The 18,498-nt window shown below is 35.7% G+C and overlaps 1 protein-coding gene across 2 annotated transcripts in view; it reads right to left on the bottom strand.

The window, feature by feature from the left end:
• GABRG2 (gamma-aminobutyric acid type A receptor subunit gamma2) overlaps nucleotides 1-18,498 on the bottom strand; it is a 96,511-nt gene that overhangs the window by 43,896 nt on the left and 34,117 nt on the right. For both annotated transcript variants that reach the window (XM_033180375.1, XM_033180374.1), the window contains exon 6: nucleotides 15,835-15,972. In XM_033180375.1, the coding sequence (XP_033036266.1) occupies nucleotides 15,835-15,972 (138 nt within the window). The remainder of the gene's footprint in view (nucleotides 1-15,834; nucleotides 15,973-18,498) is intronic.

Here is an 18,498-nt window from a genome sequence, read left to right on the forward strand (position 1 = left end):
CACTTTTGCCACTTTTTGAGGTTTCAGCAAAGGCTCCTCAAGTAAACCCCAGTTATTTCAGCGCAGGGCTGGCAGATGGACGCTGCAGATACATTTCTCCCACCAGCCTCTGTCTGAGAGGCACTAGGCATGGCAAGCATGGGGGCGATCATTCCAAATGCCAGGAAGAGGAGTGGGTGGAAGTAGGCAACTTGCTAAAATAAGCCCCTGGAGTCATCACAATTAAGAACTACAATAGCTCTTAAACAGCATTATGACTGTACCAATACCTTCAAATTATATTCCAAACACATCCTAAGGTATTTTAAGAAGTTAAGGTATATTTGGGATAATGATTTCTTCATTCAGAAAAAATAAAAATGAGAATGACATGCTATTGAAGCATGTAGGCATTGATGTGCTCGGTTGTAGTAAAAAGCACAGATTTCAGTGTAAGGGTAGGTGCTTCATCAGTCTTAGCATAGAGAGATTCATATAAAAATTATTTAATATTCAGTTACATCTGGCTCATTGTCATTTCATTGGACTGTGGACTGCTCAAGGAAAATTTACCTTCTTGAACCCTATTTGGGAACATGGGAGGCCCAGAATAAATAATCAAGAAACTTACCTCTAAAAGGAGGTAGTGGTCGTATATCTACTTCAAAGTTCTAAAGAGAATTATGATATACTATAAATAAAGTGCTATGGGCAGTTTGCTGCACACAGTACTTTTCAACAAATAAAATATGCTCCCAACTTATTACAACATTGGGTAACTATGGAATCTTGAAGTAAACAGCAATTATCTGGAGAGAAATTTGGAAAGTTGAAAATAGGTTCTCAGTTTTCAGGAGGAAATAAGCATTTGTTTCTTTCAGGCCCAGACAGAACAGAGACTAGCGCTAATGCAGAGTTTTGTAATTCTCCTTGCGTCCCTACATACAGGCAAGAGAACGCATTGAATGTTTTAATATGAAAGGATAAGTCTCTTAAATATTTCTCTGCATCTCTCTGTGGAGTCTAATTTCAAATTGTTTTTCATCCTATATTTCTTATCTGAAAGATTAATTTTCAATTCTCAAACGAGTTAAAGGACTGTATTTAACTGGGTCCAGCATTCTCAAATGCCCCTGGGGACTTCAAAACGGTCCAATGCTACAGGTCCCTTTTTCACTTTAGGTTAAAGTGCATTAATCCTAGGGACCATCCCAATACCATCTTCCTCTGGTTTCCTCTGAGTGAGGCATTCTTTATCCTTTTATTTCCACATTTAAGCTTCATCTTTTAATAGCAATTTTCCACCAAAGTGACAGAAAAGTCAGAATTTTGCCTTTTGTGTTGCTTTAATAACACCGTTGATTGTTATCAGCTTGTCATCCTTCTTAAGTGCCGATGACAAAATCTGATCACAGGAACCCAGGAGTGAGAAGCAGGAACTTGACTCACAATCTCAGTCTTGCTTCTTGTGGATTTGGGAGAAAAGATTCATTTATTTCATGTGTCAATTTGCTTACTGGCATATATATATACACACACACACACACACACACACGCATATATATACGCACATATATGCATGTATATACATACATGCATGCATATATATATAGAGAGAGAGAGAGAAAGAGAAAGAGTTTTGCTCAAATATATTCACATGTTCATAAGTTTACCTGTGACTTAAAGCCAGATCTTCTCACCTCTAGCCTAGTTTTGCTATTATAGCACCTATGTAATTATATCCAGAGTTTTCCTTTGAGACATAGATAATATGTCCAGTTATGGGAAGCATTTTAAATGTCCTTGATCAAGTTACACCTGTTACTGCCTCATTCTTGTTTTTATAAAAAGAAAATTAGGTATATTAGGTTAGAGTTAATTACCAAAACTCTATGGCTATTAATTGCAGTCAATAAAACTTATCAGGCTGTTACGGTATATAATTGGCATGAGTACCTTGAAAATACATGTTTTTATCATATTTATTACAGATACACATGCACACACACACACACACACACACACACACACACAGCATTGGAACCTCTGTGAATATCAATAGTTGTTTTTCTTTTTTTTCCTTGATAAAACTACTATGGATAGCAGAAAAAGATTTGAGGAGAAAAAAATACACAAAACTGCTATACCAAATCACCACTATCTACAAATAAGACTTGACAACAATTCTGGGGCTGACTTCTCAAATCAACTACTGGCTCAGGATTTGAATCTATAATTCAAAAACCTGCAAAAATTTGTCGCAGGTTTACAGTTTTAGTGAAATGCTTAGCATGGTGTCTTTCATATGTGAAATGCCCAGCAAAAGTTGGCTTTAGCATCTGCATCATGATCATCATCATTATCATCATCATATCATTACCAGCACTACTTATCTGTGCATATATTAACAGTGGCAGATTTTTAGGACCAAAATATCTCTTAGTACTCAATTATTCAATGTCAACCAATGAAATGGCAATTCTGTTTTGTACTAATTCAGTCTTGGGTAGAGGAGAGAACAGTTGCTTGGGGTTCTCTATGCTTGTTAATTAGCTTTAGTTCTACTAATAACCAGAAATATGGCAATGTTTTAAATTATTGTTAGCACTATGCTTCATGTACTTTATCTATAAAGTAGAGGAACATAATTAATTTAAGAATGCTTCATAAAAGAAAAGGTTAAATCATAGCTCAATTGTTAAGATTAAATACAGGAAAACATTTTAAAAGTTGCTGGAAACTGCTCTTTTTGACAATATCTTCCTCTTACACAGGACTGTTAGGGACATTAAGGATATTTTTCCATGCAAAAAATAATAACAATCAAGACAATCTGACCTTTACATTATTTTGTGGCCATTCTTTATTAAATCATGTTCAATTACTTCCTCCTACTGACAAGGGGATGATTCTGGTTTATTGTTTCTTAGAAGTTACCACTGACTAATAACTGTAACATTGAATTTAGTACAGGACCAATATTTTGGACTTGTAATTAATAAAGCTGTTCCAGCAGTACAACAAAGAAAATTTTGCTTATGTTTATAAAATGTGACAGTTCCCATCACCCTACAATCATTTTCGTGTTAATATCCTGTGTTCTCACCTGCTCTTCTGAAACCAATTTTACATAAATTAGAAATCATGCTATAGGTCACTGACAGAGTGAGACAGGCTTGACCCAAAACAGTCTCTTTTTGAGAGGATAATTCTCAGACAGATATTTTCATGCTTGGGCTATATTTTCTCTGTGAGCATGGTATCCCTTTCTCTTATTAAAAGTAACTTATCCTGACACATGATCTTGAAATCGGAAAACCAACAGAAACCAAAACTGGCAAATCACAAGCCTGGGACTCTGTTCCCCATTCACATGATTAGGAATTCCTTTCAACCTCTTTAAGAAGATGGGATCTTTGTCAAAGTTATGGTCTCATACTGCAGAATTAAATGTCACAGAGTATTGCCTGCCCCACTGCTTCTAGAGAAGACTTCATTAGAGCTGGTGACTGGGCCCCTCTGACATGGCCAGGTAGGCGAGTCATGTGTAGTATAAAGGATTATACTATTGTTAATTGTTGGTGATAGTTTTGTAGTCCAGATATTTGCTTCCTCTTTCTACAAAGTGCATCCCTATAGAGGCCTTCCCTGGTGTCCCTGTGTGTGAAAGCATTGTGCATCATATTCCATGGACATCAGACTTTTTCATGGGATTTGCTTTGGTCAGTAGATTATGAGTCAAAATTACTTAAGACTCGCAAAGCAGAGGCTTTAAGGATCATTTTACTCTTCTATTATTTCCCCTTTGGCTTATGAGAATGATATACCACAGAATAAAGAAACACAGGAGGGAGAACAATTGAGATTGTTCTTACTTTAAACCACTGAGATTTTGAGGGTTATTTGCTACCATAGCATTGTCTAGATTAAACTGACCAATACAGACTGATTCTACCGTACTTACATGCAATCAGCTTAAGATAAATAGATGAAGGATAGTTTAGATAGATAGATACATGGATAGATGCCAAAACAATAACAGGAACATAAATCATAAATTACACACTAGATAAATAAATAGGGCCAAAAGTAAGTCTTTCTGGAAACACACACACACACACACACACAACTTGGTGTTTAATTCATAATTGGAATCAGACTGTCAGGAAAGATGAGTGCCTGTTCAGTAACTTACACCATGATGTTGCACAAAGCTCTCACCCTCTCTGTCAATTTTTCTACAAGATTGGTTGTACCTGGTAATTTCTTCTGGAAAATGAACATCACATTATAGAATGGCTGTGAAAAATGAATGAGCTGATGTATACGAAGTGCTTCACAATGTTGGCACATATTATTATTATTATCATTATTACTATTATTGTAGAAGTATCATTATTATTTTGAGTGCTGATTCACAGGACTATACAAGTTCAGCCAATTTATACAATTAAGATATTAAAAACAAAATAATAAGCTAATAAATTAAGGTCCTTTTATGCACTCTTGATTGCAAGTCTTCTTCCTGTTTGAAGACCTGAGTGTCCATTCCTTCCTCTCTGAAAGCCATGTCACAGCCACTGTCCTACCTTCACCCCATCCCCAATTTCTCATTCACATAAATTCAGTTAGCATCCACCCTTGCTCCTCCCACTCACAGCAGGTCTATGTTTTCATGCTGAATTCACTTTATCAGACCTTAGCTAACTTATCAACCATCTCTATGGCAACACCCTGGTCCCCTTCCCTCACCTAAGATCTCCACATGTGACAGACAAAGTAGATCTGTTAATTTCTGAATGGGACATAATAAGAAAACATGACAAAAGTTTTGTTAGGAATTCTGGGGGACAGAGAGAACGCAAATACCCACCAGATGTTTGCTTCATAACAGAGATGCTAAATACCAGGAAATATGTCAGTGTTTTATGAGTGAAGCAGACCTTCAAAATCAGTCTAGTCTGATTTTTATTTGTTTTGAGGTGAAGAAATTGCAGGTTCAAAGAGAAAATGACTTCCTTAAGGTCATTCAGCTACGGATACCACAACAACAATGGAAACCTTTAAATAGGAATCTTAGGGTATGTAAAGTTCTATACGCAGCTGCCTCATTTTATCAAGTAAGTAAAGAATAGGATTTTATTGCAGAACATTAACTACTTAGATCTTCAGAAAACTACAAAAGGACACAGTATCAATTTGATTGACAATGCAAGACTGCTAATGTGCAAGAAAATGGCAACAAAGCAAAAAACGGCAACAAAGCTTTTAGCTACTTACATGTGAGTTGAAAAAGAAACTAAATGACAGTAAAGACTACAGGCACAGATGTCCATATATAGAACCTCCCAATTTTATTTTTATTCAGAATCCATCTTCCATGAAAGTGGAAGTAGAGATAAACTGAATGAACTTAAAATTGCTTATGTTAGATATTTATGATACATAAGCCCAGTTGCAGAATGTCAAAAGGAGGTGAGACCTAGATTGACAAGATTCTGGTACTTCTTTGCAATTCACCTAATATTTATATTCAGGCAAACTTTGGTTGAGTCATGCTTTTAGCATTCATTTTTTAGAGTGTCATTTTGTGATAGAAAAATCCTCTTTGCCCTTTATTTATCTTATTTATTTATTTATTTATTTTTGAGACTGAATTATGCTCTTGTTGCCTAGGCTGGGGTGCAAATGACCCAATCTCAGCTCACCACAACCTCTGCCTCCTGGGTTCAAGGGATTCTCCCACCTCAGCCTCCTGTTATCTTTTATTTTAAAAGATAAAATGATATTCTTCATCTCTACAGATACATATGTGATCTCATTTTGAGATTAATTATCTTTAACTTTCCTCATTTTCATAGTGATACACATACACATTGCTTTACAGAATATGAAAACAGTAACTCAAGAAGAAAACATAACTCCAAAAATAGGAAATAGGACAGGGAGTAGTAGAGACTTTGGTAAACTGGAGATTGTATCACCCACATGTTGAGACAGGTGACAATTCAGCTCTACATAAATGTTTTTACATGGGAATGAGGGCTTTCGCAGATGTTTAAGATATAAAAATCTTTAAATTTCCCATGAAAATTCTCAGTTGTTTAATATTAGCTGAGAAATAAAACAAAATTTAACTCTGCCCATCCTAAAGCCCCATGCCACAGGCAGGAGTCAAATAATTGGCTGCCAATTCGGAAGCTCTGACTTTACCTCTTTGGAGTGATTTCCCTGTAAGTGAAATTACACCTGGGCTTGGTCTTTAAGATTCAGCCCTAAAATTTTATTTTTGTACCAATCCTACTTCACTCTTAGTCACTAATACTGGTAACAGGAAACCACCCATAAGGAAAAGTGATCATGAGGCGATTACAATTGGTGTCCATGATTGCATTACCTCTTTAACAAGGAACCATTACACAGTTCCTGAATTGCACATTGTCTTTTATAGTACATAGCTCTTCACCACTTAGCAATGAACAGTAGATGTAATGATGAAAGTACATCATTGGTACATGGTGCTATTAGTCATGTGAGTATAGGCAGATTACAAATTATGTTTGGAAACTAATCCAGTAAACTCACTTGTCTAAACTGAAGCTTTCATCTTTGAGTCTTGTCAGCAATATAACTTATTTATTGTACTCCAGTGTTTCTAAAGAAAGAAATCTTATAAAGCTGCTAGTGAAGTGCTTATGGGCAAAACAATTAGGTTTATAGTGGGCATGAAAGAAGAACTAATTTTAAGAGAATAGAACTTTTTAGTATATCTTCTTGTCATCATTGTGGAACATGGTGTACTGCAAAGAGTAGTTAATTTTGGAGTGGATAAATTGGAAAACAGAGAAATGTGAAAAATTAGACATCTATGATGTTTTTTCTATGTTAACTGTAAAGCACTGTCAATTTCTTGAACAGCAGAGATATCCATATATAAAAACAAACCAGGCTGGGCAAGGTGGCTCACGCCTGTAATCCCAGCACTTTGGGAGGCCTAGGCAGGTAAATCGCTTGCAACTGGGAGCTCGAGAGCAACTTGGCCAACATGGCAAAACCCCGTCTCTGCTAAAAATACAAAAATTAGCCAGGTGTAGTGGCGTGCACCTGTAATCCCAGCTACTTGGGAGGCTGAGGCGCGAACCTGGGAGGTGGAGGTTGCATAAGCCATGGTCTCACCACTGCACTCCAGGCTGGGTGACAGAGAGACTCTGTCTCAAAAAAAAAAAAAAATTATTAAAATAAAATAAAAGCAAACAAAAAAGTGACATTGTAAACCATGTTTAACATAACGGTCAATCCTTTTTCCTTGGGTTTCACTATCTGTTTCTGTTTTGCTGGATGTACTACTAAAATTAGATGTTCTTGATCTCTTAAATGAAATATATTACATGAGTGGCAGATGAAAATGGCAAATAAACTCTGGTCAGCCCCTAGTCTGTATGCCCAGCAAATTCTTTTCTAGAATGTTGTGCAACACAATGTTGTGGCCTTCATAAAAATTTCCTTTTAAAGAAAAGAAGGCTAAATATTTTAAAAAGAATACATTATTTTCCTCATTGCTATTTGCTGCCCATTTCCAGTCTGTGATATGCTTAAAAGTGCATATCTGCAATGCTGAATAGCATTATTTTCTGAAACTGCAAGACTAAGATGAAGAAATCATTCGCTTACGTCAAATAGGGTAAAAGCAATCTTCAATTAGTTTACATGTAGAGTATCATCTCTAAAGGCTCAGTCTTCATTCTCTCACATTTTTGCATTTTCAAAAAAATTTCTTTCAAATTTATTTTGGGGCAGTAGCTGTTTAGGAGAGATGTGTTAGTTATATCAGTCACACTGATGTAAATTTCTCTTAAATGTAGCAAAATAGGATTTTCAGTTGAGTTACAAAATACCAACAACTTGGATTAAAAAATTGATTTTTTGATCTGGTTGCTTCTGATAGACTGACAAAATATTAATTTTTAAATTTATTATAAATAGTAGTCATGTAAACCATTTATTATATATTCTCTCAAATGGATTTTTTTTCAAAGAACAAGTTTTCACAAATACACTGGATTCAATAATTTTTTAGTTAAAGCCAGATTTGAATGGTCATGTGCAGATCCAATTAACTAGTGACTAGTACTGACCACTTAACTAGTAAATAATACTATCGTCTAAGCAGTAAATAACTTTAATGAAAAATGAAAGGATATAATTGCTAAATTAAGTTTCTCACTTGATACTTTTGTTATATCTAAACATAATTGCTATTCCTACAGGTTAACATACTGTTGATTCATATACATGGCTACCATATTAAGTGCTAATACTTCATTGTTGCATGTCTCTGTAAAAGTAGCTGTTATCAAGCTTAGGAATAGTTTTTATTTTAATTCATCTCTTTATGGAGTAAAAATTCTGGATCTGAATAAATAACTCTATCCATTGAATATCCTTGAACAAATAACTTAGCCCATCTAAACTTTAGTCTCCTCATCTATCAAATGGAAAAATAATATCTTTCTCAGAAGCTTTTGTGAGAAATAAAATACCATTGTGTGTACTGCATAGATACTAGAAAGTCATAAAATCCATTGTCCCTTCCTAACTTAAAACTGAGCTACATTTTCCACCCCCATTTTATCTCTATAGAAATATGCAACTAGTTCTTGCCAATAGAACATAAGCAGAAATGACATGTGTCACCTTGAAACCAGACAATTTTCCTTTGATTTCACAGAACTTCTCTGTGCCATCTGCCTCCACCCCTTAAAAACTATCTCCTTGCTAGATAGTGTGAACACAACCATGGAATTTAAAATCCAAATGTGTGATTTTTAACATAACATACGAATATTCCAGGATCACAATGGAAAGAAAATAGGCTATCATTTTTGCTTAACATTTTTGTTTAATGTGTGTAATAACATATCACTAAGAACAAAATAGAGGGGGAGAACTGCTTCCTCTAAATTAAAAATCCCAAGGAGTTTGCTTCTTTATTTGTTTTGAAATTTTATTGAAAACTTGATCAAGGAAAAACGTTCTAGAAAAATATTCATTTATAAAGAACGTGGCTCTTACATTAGGACATTGACAGTGTAACCTTGGTTATATCAGGGATTATGAATAAATGCTGAGGACAAGGACTTTAAAGAAGCATCTAATCAAATGCATTCCTTTTATAGATAAGTAACTTTCATCCCAGGGAGGGAAAGTGACTTCCCCATGGCTGCTCTAGGCCCAGCTCTGTTTATATAATTCATATGCTTTTCTCTCCTGAGACCAAAGCTAACTTTCTAAATTGAAGCTTAAAAATAAAATTAAAATCTATTACTGTGCAATCATCCACTGGTTTATTTTAAGACATTACGCTGCTTCAAGTAGCTTGAAAAATTTAGTATTGACTAAAATAGGCTCACAACTCACTGAGACTCAAGAGTAACAAGAGATTGTGGGATTGGTGCTGTAGTTGTTTATTTCTCTTTTTTCATTTAGTTTGTTTTTTCATTTAGTTTTTGTTGTTGTTGTTGCTTTTCCCTTCCAACCTCTTCAATTTAAAAAGTACCATTAACTTGTATTTTTTTTTTACCTACCTTTTTTTCTGCCAAACTAGATCATCTAAATGATGAGTCAAGTTTTACGCATGTCTCCTTAGTTTACTAAGGACATTTAAATTAAAACAGCCTAAAAGGTGGAAGCTATTGTTCTTGATTTGAGGAAGCATTTTATTCATATATAAATATTGATGTAGGCAGAGAAGGTTGGACTTGAGCTTGGTATTAAATAATAAAATAAATAGGAACAGAGACTTTGGGATAGGTGTAACACAGCAAGAAAACCTCAGGGAAGGGAACAGTATGATGGGAGAATGATGCATAGCATTTAAAGATACAGAATATGGATATTTTAGAAATCAGGCAACAAGCATGAACTTCATCCATGGAGCTGGTGTTTCGAGATTGTGATCTGCATGTCACTGGCAGAAAGGAAGATAAATTCAGTGGTATACAGATTTTTCATTTTCCCAGTTATATATTCCTTGTGATAAAAATCAGGAAAATATAACTAGAACATGGAATCTAAGAAGAAAGTGGGATTAAAAACAACAAAAACAGAAAATAATTTACATGGTTATGCCAAAAATAGTTATGAACATGTTTCATGAAACCCTGATGTTTCGGATGCACTGCTAAAGACAATATGATTTAGTGGTATTCTGACTTGGGAGAAATGTGGTATATTTCTTTGTAATTCATTATGATGGCACAAGGATCCCACCAATGTAGGTTTCCTGTAAGAAACCCATTTGTCCACTTTTCTAGCCCACATCTCAGGATGACAACAGTGAAGAAAAAAGAGTCAAAAATTATGGATAGAATTTGATGAGCTGGCCGTGGCAACATGACAAAAAGAGTAAGCTCTTCTAGTTCAGAGTACACAATGAGCAATGGAAAACATAGATAATAGCATTCTGCATTATGTATTTCATTGATGAATGATATACTGTTGTATCAATGTAATTGTCACAAGTGATTAATACAACCATTATCTATAATCACCTCTAAGTCAGCCACCAGGTTAATAGTCCATGGTGACTACCACTCCGGTGACTGGCTTAGAGATGATTAAAAAAAGGTTTCTCTTGTGAAGCTTATGTAGTGGAGGAAGGGGTCAGAGACTGAGGAGTAAAACAAGTGCCCAAGCAACACAAGGCAGAAATCATGTTTTCTTAAGGTGGGTGACAATGCTCTTGGAGGAGTTAATGGAATAATAATGATAGTGATAATAGTAATATTGTTGCCTTCCATTTGCCAAGCTCTTCCCATTTGTCGGGCACATTTTTAATGCAGTATGTTTCTTAATCCTTGGAGCAACCCTGTGGATACTGGTGATATTGGGCTCGGATGTATTAAATGATTTATATAAAGTCACACCACTAGTAAGTGGCAAAGCTGGTGTTGAAACCTGAGCTGTCTGATTCCAGTGGTGAACATTCTTAAAAACTGCTTCAAGTTGTTTTGGTATTAAGATCAGTGAAGGCACTGTTGAAGAGATGCCATTGATTTAAGCCTTAAAGTCATAGAGATGAGATGGTAGTGATGCATTAAGAAGCCATTCGAAACAGAAAGAGATTGAGATTCAATGTGAGTGTAAGACTGGTTAAACACAGAAAAATATTCACAGATTGGTTCTTTCACAAGTCGGGAAATTATAGAAAACAAGGCTGGAAAGTTCCTGCGACCAGATTCTTACATACTAGAAACAATAGCTTGCGCTCAACTGAACCTACCGAATTATTGAGACATGAGGAAGGGATATATCAGGGGCTCACTGGGCCATGATGGGAGTCAAATAGTGTTGTGATTAAGAGCATGAATCTCAGAGCAGACGACTTTGAGTTTCTGTCCCAGTACTTGAACTTGATCCCTGCAGGTAAATGAAACCCTCAAAGTCTCAATTTTCTCATCTGCTGTGATACCGTCAGTGTTAACAGTCAATGTAACTATGGTTATGAGAAAGCAGATCATTTACACATGGTGCTTGCTGTGGTGCATGTAGTTAGTGCTTAGTAAGTGCTAGCTTTTGCAATTAAGGTGAAAAGCATACACTGGAGATGAGAGAGAAATTGACAGCAGGCACATAACTTAATAAGCTACTGACACATTCCAGATGAGAGCAGACAAAATCATGAACTAGGACAGTGGCAATGGCAACTGAAAAGAGGACAGTTACACAAGATATTTCAGAAGCATAAGTGCCTTCATGATTCATTAGATGTGGGAGGCAGAGACATGACTCTGAGTGTTCACGCTTGGCTCACTGGGGCAATGGTTGTTCTCTCCCAGATATAGAACAACCAGGAAGGAATTATAGTTTGAAGAAGAAATCATGGATCCAGAATCTGTTCTAGCATATTGACAATGAATTAAAAATATTGGCCGGGCGCGGTGGCTCAAGCCTGTAATCCCAGCACTTTGGGAGGCCGAGACGGGCGGATCACGAGGTCAGGAGATCGAGACCATCCTGGCGAACACTGTGAAACCCCGTCTCTACTAAAAAAATACAAAAAAACTAGCCGGGCGAGGTGGCGGGCGCCTGTAGTCCCAGCTACTCGGGAGGCTGAGGCAGGAGAATGGCGTGAACCCGGGAGGCGGAGCTTGCAGTGAGCTGAGATCCGGCCACTGCACTCCAGCCCCGGTGACAGAGTGAGACTCCGTCTCAAAAAAAAAAAAAAAAAAAATATTATTCAAATCTTATCGACCTACCTCAGGGGAAATATTTTTCTCAACTGTAGTACAGATAAAACTAGTATTAAAAGAGATGATTCAGGTGGTGGATGCAAGGACTCTCACATAGCATTAAATTTCCTGGTGAGTAAATTCTCTCCTGTGAAATTCTTCTTCTATTATTCTGTTTATATCAAAGAGAATGTTTTGATTTGGTGCTAATTGCTGTTTACTCAAGCTCTAATATCCTTTTCTCTGTCTTTCTCTCATTTTCAACATATTCAAAGTCTAGGGAACACAAATATGTGCACCTAAAGTGTAAGAGTATTCGCTTGTTTTTAAATCATATTTTTATATCACTTATATTTTTGTTAAATGTTCTGGTTTTCCAATTACGGTCCTTGTACTAACTGTCCTTTGAAAAATTAATTTCATTAAAAAACCATGTATCAAGGAATACTATGCAGTCATACAAAATGAGAACATGTTCTTTGCAAGAACATAGATGGAGTTGGAAGCCACTATCCTTATCAAGCTAACACAGGAAAAGAAAACCAAATACAGCATGTTCTCACTTGTAAGTGGGGGCTAAATGATGATAACACATGGACACATAGAAGGGAACAACAGACACTGGGGCCTTTGGGAAGGTAGAGGTTGGGAGAAGGGAGAGGATCAGGAAAAATAACTAATAGGTACTAGGCTTAATACCTGGGTGATGAAGTAATCCATACAACAAACCCTCATGACACAAGTTTGCCTATATAAAAACTTGTACATGTACCCCTGAACCTAAAAGTTAAAACAAATAATAAAATTCATTGTGCATTCAAAACACACACACACACACACACACACACACAAATCAATTAAAGAAAAAAATAGGAATCAGAAGCACAGTCACTACTTGGATATAACAAAGCTTGAATGAATAAGGGTTGGAAAATCCTTCACTAAGCTATGTCACAATTTGGCAATATTCTTGCCAAATTAAAAAGAGGCATTTTAAAGGGAGATACATTTATCACAAGTGTAAAAGAAAGTCACGTTATAATTGGCTAAGATTGAGCTCCTGATAATATCTCAAGAAAGTTGTAAACATAACTTCCTTGTAGACATTCATTAGTTACAGAGCTATGCTTTGAAGATAAGAATAGCATCAAAAATCAAGCAAATATTGAGCAAAAACTTCCAATCATTAAAAAATCAACTGTCACAGAAATCAGGCTGCCTTTCATTATCAACATTAATGTTCAATTTAGCCCTTTCTCTTCACGGAGCCCATTGAAATAGTACTACACACAAAATACAAACCAGCCAGGTGAGGAGTGGGAGAGAAGGCCAACTATGGAGGCTATCCACAATATTAGGACACACAAAGAAGTTAATGAGATCAGTTACATGATGGTACTCAGTGTGAAACATAGTATCTTTCAATATTGTTTTGCTGTGATTTCCTTAGGAAGATTAATAGCCTTGTGGGACCTTGTTAATTCTTTTTGCTATGCTTAAAGCAAGTAGATAATTTTCTCCCACAAGTGTCTCTTAACAGATAGTAAATTCCCTAGATCATTCTCCACATGAGACATTGGGGAGTTGGTAATGTCAGGCTCTGTGATGTAAAATCAACCCTTCTGTCCCCACCATTAGGCCTTCATACCACTCTTGGGCTCAAAACAACTAAACAAGAAACCTTCTAGTCATGAGTTTGTGGGTTCTGTTTTAGAGTGCTGGAATAATTATAGAAATATGAATATACAACAGAACTTAATGGCCAATTTCTCATTCTGGAAGCATGAAGAACTGGAGATTAATTTTACGTGGTGTGTGTGTGTGTGTGTGTGTGTGTGTGTGTGTGTTTTCTTTCGTAGATGGAAGACTTCAGTTCTAAGGCAATCCTTAACTTTTCCTTTTTGAATCAAATGAAAGATTGTTTTAGGCCGAGCGCGATGGCTCAAGCCTGTAATTCCAGCACTTTTGGAGGCCGAGGCGGGCGGATCAAGAGGTCGGGAGATCGAGACCATCCTGGCTAACACGGTGAAACACCCTCTCTACTAAAAAATACAAAAAATTAGCCGGGCGTGGTACCGGGCGCCTAAAGTCCCAGCTACTGGGGAAGCTGAGGCAGGAGAATTGCGTGAACCTGGGAGGCGGAGCTTGCAGTGAGCCGAGATCGCGCCACTGCACTCCAGCCTTGGAGACAGACCGAGGCTCCTTCTAAAAAAAAAAAAAAAAAAAAAAAATTGTTCTAATACTTGATGGTCAGGTTTCTTGTGCATAAGGGAACAGAAGGCCATTTTAAAATAGTATACTCAAGCATTACTATGACCTTCTTTCAGATTCTTTTTTCCAAATAAAAGAGCCTTTATGAGACATTTGCAAATGCTCAAAACAATGTTACAATCAGATAATTCTTTGATTTGGAGGATGGTACTTTTGAAAGTAGAATCATAAATTTCCATCTTTGTGGAGGTCCTTTATTTGCTTCTCTCTGTAAAGTAGATGAAGACCTGATTCCAAATTATTCCACATGCAAAAAATATTTCCTATGAATTCTAGAAAATGATCAGGTGTTTGTGACTAAATCGACATAAAACAGCTCAACTCTTGGAAATATGTTTCAAATAACATCTTAATAGATGGTAAGCTGAGAACACAATGTTTGTATTTGAAATTTAAACATATATAAATTAACATAATTTTAAAAGGAGTAGTTGGATTAATCTACATAGAGGATGTAAGCAGCATTGTTGAGAGTTGAAACTGGCCACTCATGAGATAGATCTGGTCTGGAAATGTATCTAAGTTGCCCGACATAGAGTTTTAAATTAATAATTGATACTATTAGAAGTCATGAGATTTAATATAAAAATAGTTACTTTTAGCTTGTCTTAAAATAAGTCTCAATTCCTGACCATATTATCATGCACATCTGATAATCATAATTAATATTAGTAAGACCTACTATTGACCAAGCGTTCACTAAGTGCCAGCTATCATTCTAAGCATTTCATTTTATTTATATTTTGCATAAACACTGTCTCCCTGTGATGCAATTTTTTAAATGCACATTAGGCATCTGGAAAAGCTGATCTCAGAGATTCAATACATTTGCCCGATGTCTATAGCTTATAACTGATGCAACTGGGATTTGAACCCAATCCTCTCTGATACTCAAGAATTATTCTGTTATCCACTGATGGATAAGTTTAAAATATTAAAGTACTGAATGGAGAATGGGTCCATATCCACTATGCTCACTTTTCTGCAGTTGTAAAAAATTCACTATTCCTGTGTGAAATGTGGCGATTTCAGTACATTATGAAACATACTTTCTAAAAACAGTACTCCTAATAAATATTTTCTTTTTTCATAATTGGTATTCATTTTTCCTTAAATAAATTAGGGAATAATTTACTAATCCAATTTGAATCCAATTTGCCCAAATTGGTAGAATATATTTATATTTATCTATTCTACTTGAATTTCCATTATAATTTTCTCTAGAAAATTAAAACACTTCATTTAATTTTCTGATTATCATTCATAGAGAGGTACTGGAAAACCTTCTAAATCATATATACCAAAATTTCAACTCTGGAAAGGTCACTTGGAATTCTTTGCAAATGCATCTTACCAGAAGTTGTCTTCACTACTTCAGTGGTATTTCTTAGACCAACAAATGAGAATTGATAAAGCCTCCAGGATCTTGTGTCACCCACTTCAACAGAACTTCGCTTCCATTGATAAACAATTTCTTCACGTGGATAGCCATCTGCCATGAGATAGGAAAGCTCACATTAAAAATGATTATAATTAGCATATGTAGCAATATATAGCAACAATCTTCTACGAACATGACACTGAGGTAAAGACTGAGAAAGATAGTTACAAGCTAGATGAGGATCTTGGACCAAAGTGAGGACATAAATTACAATGACATTGCATCCTAATGGGAAGTAAGATTCAAAACTCCAAAGGTCAAATTTACTCTTGAAAATAATTTAAATGACATAGAAGGTATACTACATGTGGTTTTATATATGCCATATGCATGCTTTCCATCATCTGGAATAGTGCATACCAACGGACCAGTCCATAATAAATGGTAGAAATACAAAGTCTTGTATCACAGCGAAAGACAGTTAACAGAGTAAGATTTTGAGTCACATAGAAACAGAAAATAGTAAGACAGAACAGACTCAAAACTTCTCCAAAGAATGCATTTGAGGTGGATGATAGTTGGAAAAAATAAACTAAACTATTTATTATCTTTCTTTCTCAATTTGTCAGGACTCAATTTTAATATACACAGAAATACACAATTAAAAGTAGTAGTAAGTATAAATGCTAAGAGGACGATATCAATGAGCTTGTACTAATAGAACAGAAAGTATTCGTTGAAAACATCACACTGGCAGGTGAGATAAAGTAGTGGTTATGAGTACCATTTCCCAGCCATTCTACCTTGGATAAGTGTATATTTTTCCTCTTAAATTGTTTGTTCCCTTATAGGGAGGATAATAGTACTTATCTCATGGAATTGATGGCCAATGTATATTTGTTGAATGGACAAATATTATTATGAAGTCAACTGCAGAATTAACTTTTTCAAGAACATAAATGAAAACCAGAAACCATTTTAACAGTTTGTGTACTAATAATGCTAATTATTATGTGATAATAAATAATAACGGCATATAAAGATTACTTTGATTATGAACACTGATTGAGTACTTGGAATAAAATCCCACATAGTTCCTCCTGTCTGTTCCCTTTGATGCAGTCTTATCTATTATATGTTTATATTAATTAAAGAGGGAGAAAAAAAGAGTCTGTAGAGAACTATTGCAGGGGATGGAGAGGGGTATGATAGGATGTGATGAAAATAGAGGAAAACAGTGGTAATATCCAGCCTGGGCAACATGGCGAAGCCCCATCTCTACAAAAAATAAAAACATTAGCTGGGTATGGTGGTGCATTCCTAAAATCCCAGCTACTCTGGAGGCCGAGGTGGAAGGATCACTCGAGCCCCAGAAGCAAAGGCTGCAGCGAGACAAAATCATACCACTGCACACTCCAGCCTGGGCAACAGAATGAGATCCTGTCAAAAACAACAAAACAAAACAACAAACAATGATGATATGAGGCAACTTTGTGCAGAGAATGTGCCGGTAACTGAATTGTTCAGATAGCAATAAGTAATGTTAAATTGTGTTTGGGTTCAGAGGACCATTTTCAACTGGCCACCTGATGGCACAGAAATCAATAGTTCTTGAGTTTTAGCTGACACAAGAAAGAAGTAGACCCACTTGGAAAATTAAAAGCAAGGAAAGCTAATCTCTCTAAAACTCAGGGAAACCTTAACTTTATAATTAAATATATTTTATTCTTTGATTCAGTAAAACATGAAATAAGTTTTATAATGAGAATTTTTCTAGATAAATATGATGTACAGTGATTTTTTCCTCTGTTTTTCTCTGGTATTGATGAAGTGATAAACACGTGATTACTTCTCTGATCATCAACTTTTTTCAAACTGTGATTACTATGACTTAGTGGCCCCCCTGGTTGAGAAATTACCTTTCTACAAACATAATTTTAAAATCTATAATCAGATTTTTATTCTGTCCAATATGCACAACTGGCAGACAAAAATTGTAAAAGAAGTGATTGACCTTTCATGGATGCTGAACAAATAGTAAGGAAAATGTTTTGGGAAATTTAAGTTTGCTTGACTTTGGTTCAGGCAGAAAATATCTGTAAAGGTTACTAAAGCATAATCTGCGTTAGATCATCATGGATCCTCTTGCTACATTCTATTATCTATCTGATAAAAATCATAAATAGAAAAATAATGGTTTTATATTTGATCTTATTGTGTGTCAAATAGTAGTTCACATATATTTTATCAATGAAATAATTTTGCTGTGGGGCAGACCTTAACTAGCAATGTGCTGCTATAGTCCTTTCCTAGGCCCATAGGAGAAAAAGGAAGAGGATATATAATTAAAGATTGCACCCTTTCTATTGAGTCCAGCGGTGGCCTTACAATCCATTACACACACACACACACACACACCACACACACACACACACAAAAGCTCTAGGCAACCAATATATTAAAAGTATGCAACTCAATGAAACCTATTTGTAATTCTTAATAAAATAAGTCCTTCTTTTGCAGGAATCACCCTAATCGGAGCAAGCTGAGATTAGGATGAAAGAGATGGTCAAAATCATTGAAGTCAGTAACATAACTTAATACAACTTTGAAATTTGTTATGTTTCTTTCAATTAA

The sequence above is a fragment of the Trachypithecus francoisi genome, unplaced genomic scaffold (assembly GCF_009764315.1).
Source record: "Trachypithecus francoisi isolate TF-2019V2 unplaced genomic scaffold, Tfra_2.0 Lachesis_group2, whole genome shotgun sequence".
NCBI classification, from domain to species: Eukaryota; Metazoa; Chordata; class Mammalia; order Primates; family Cercopithecidae; genus Trachypithecus; species Trachypithecus francoisi.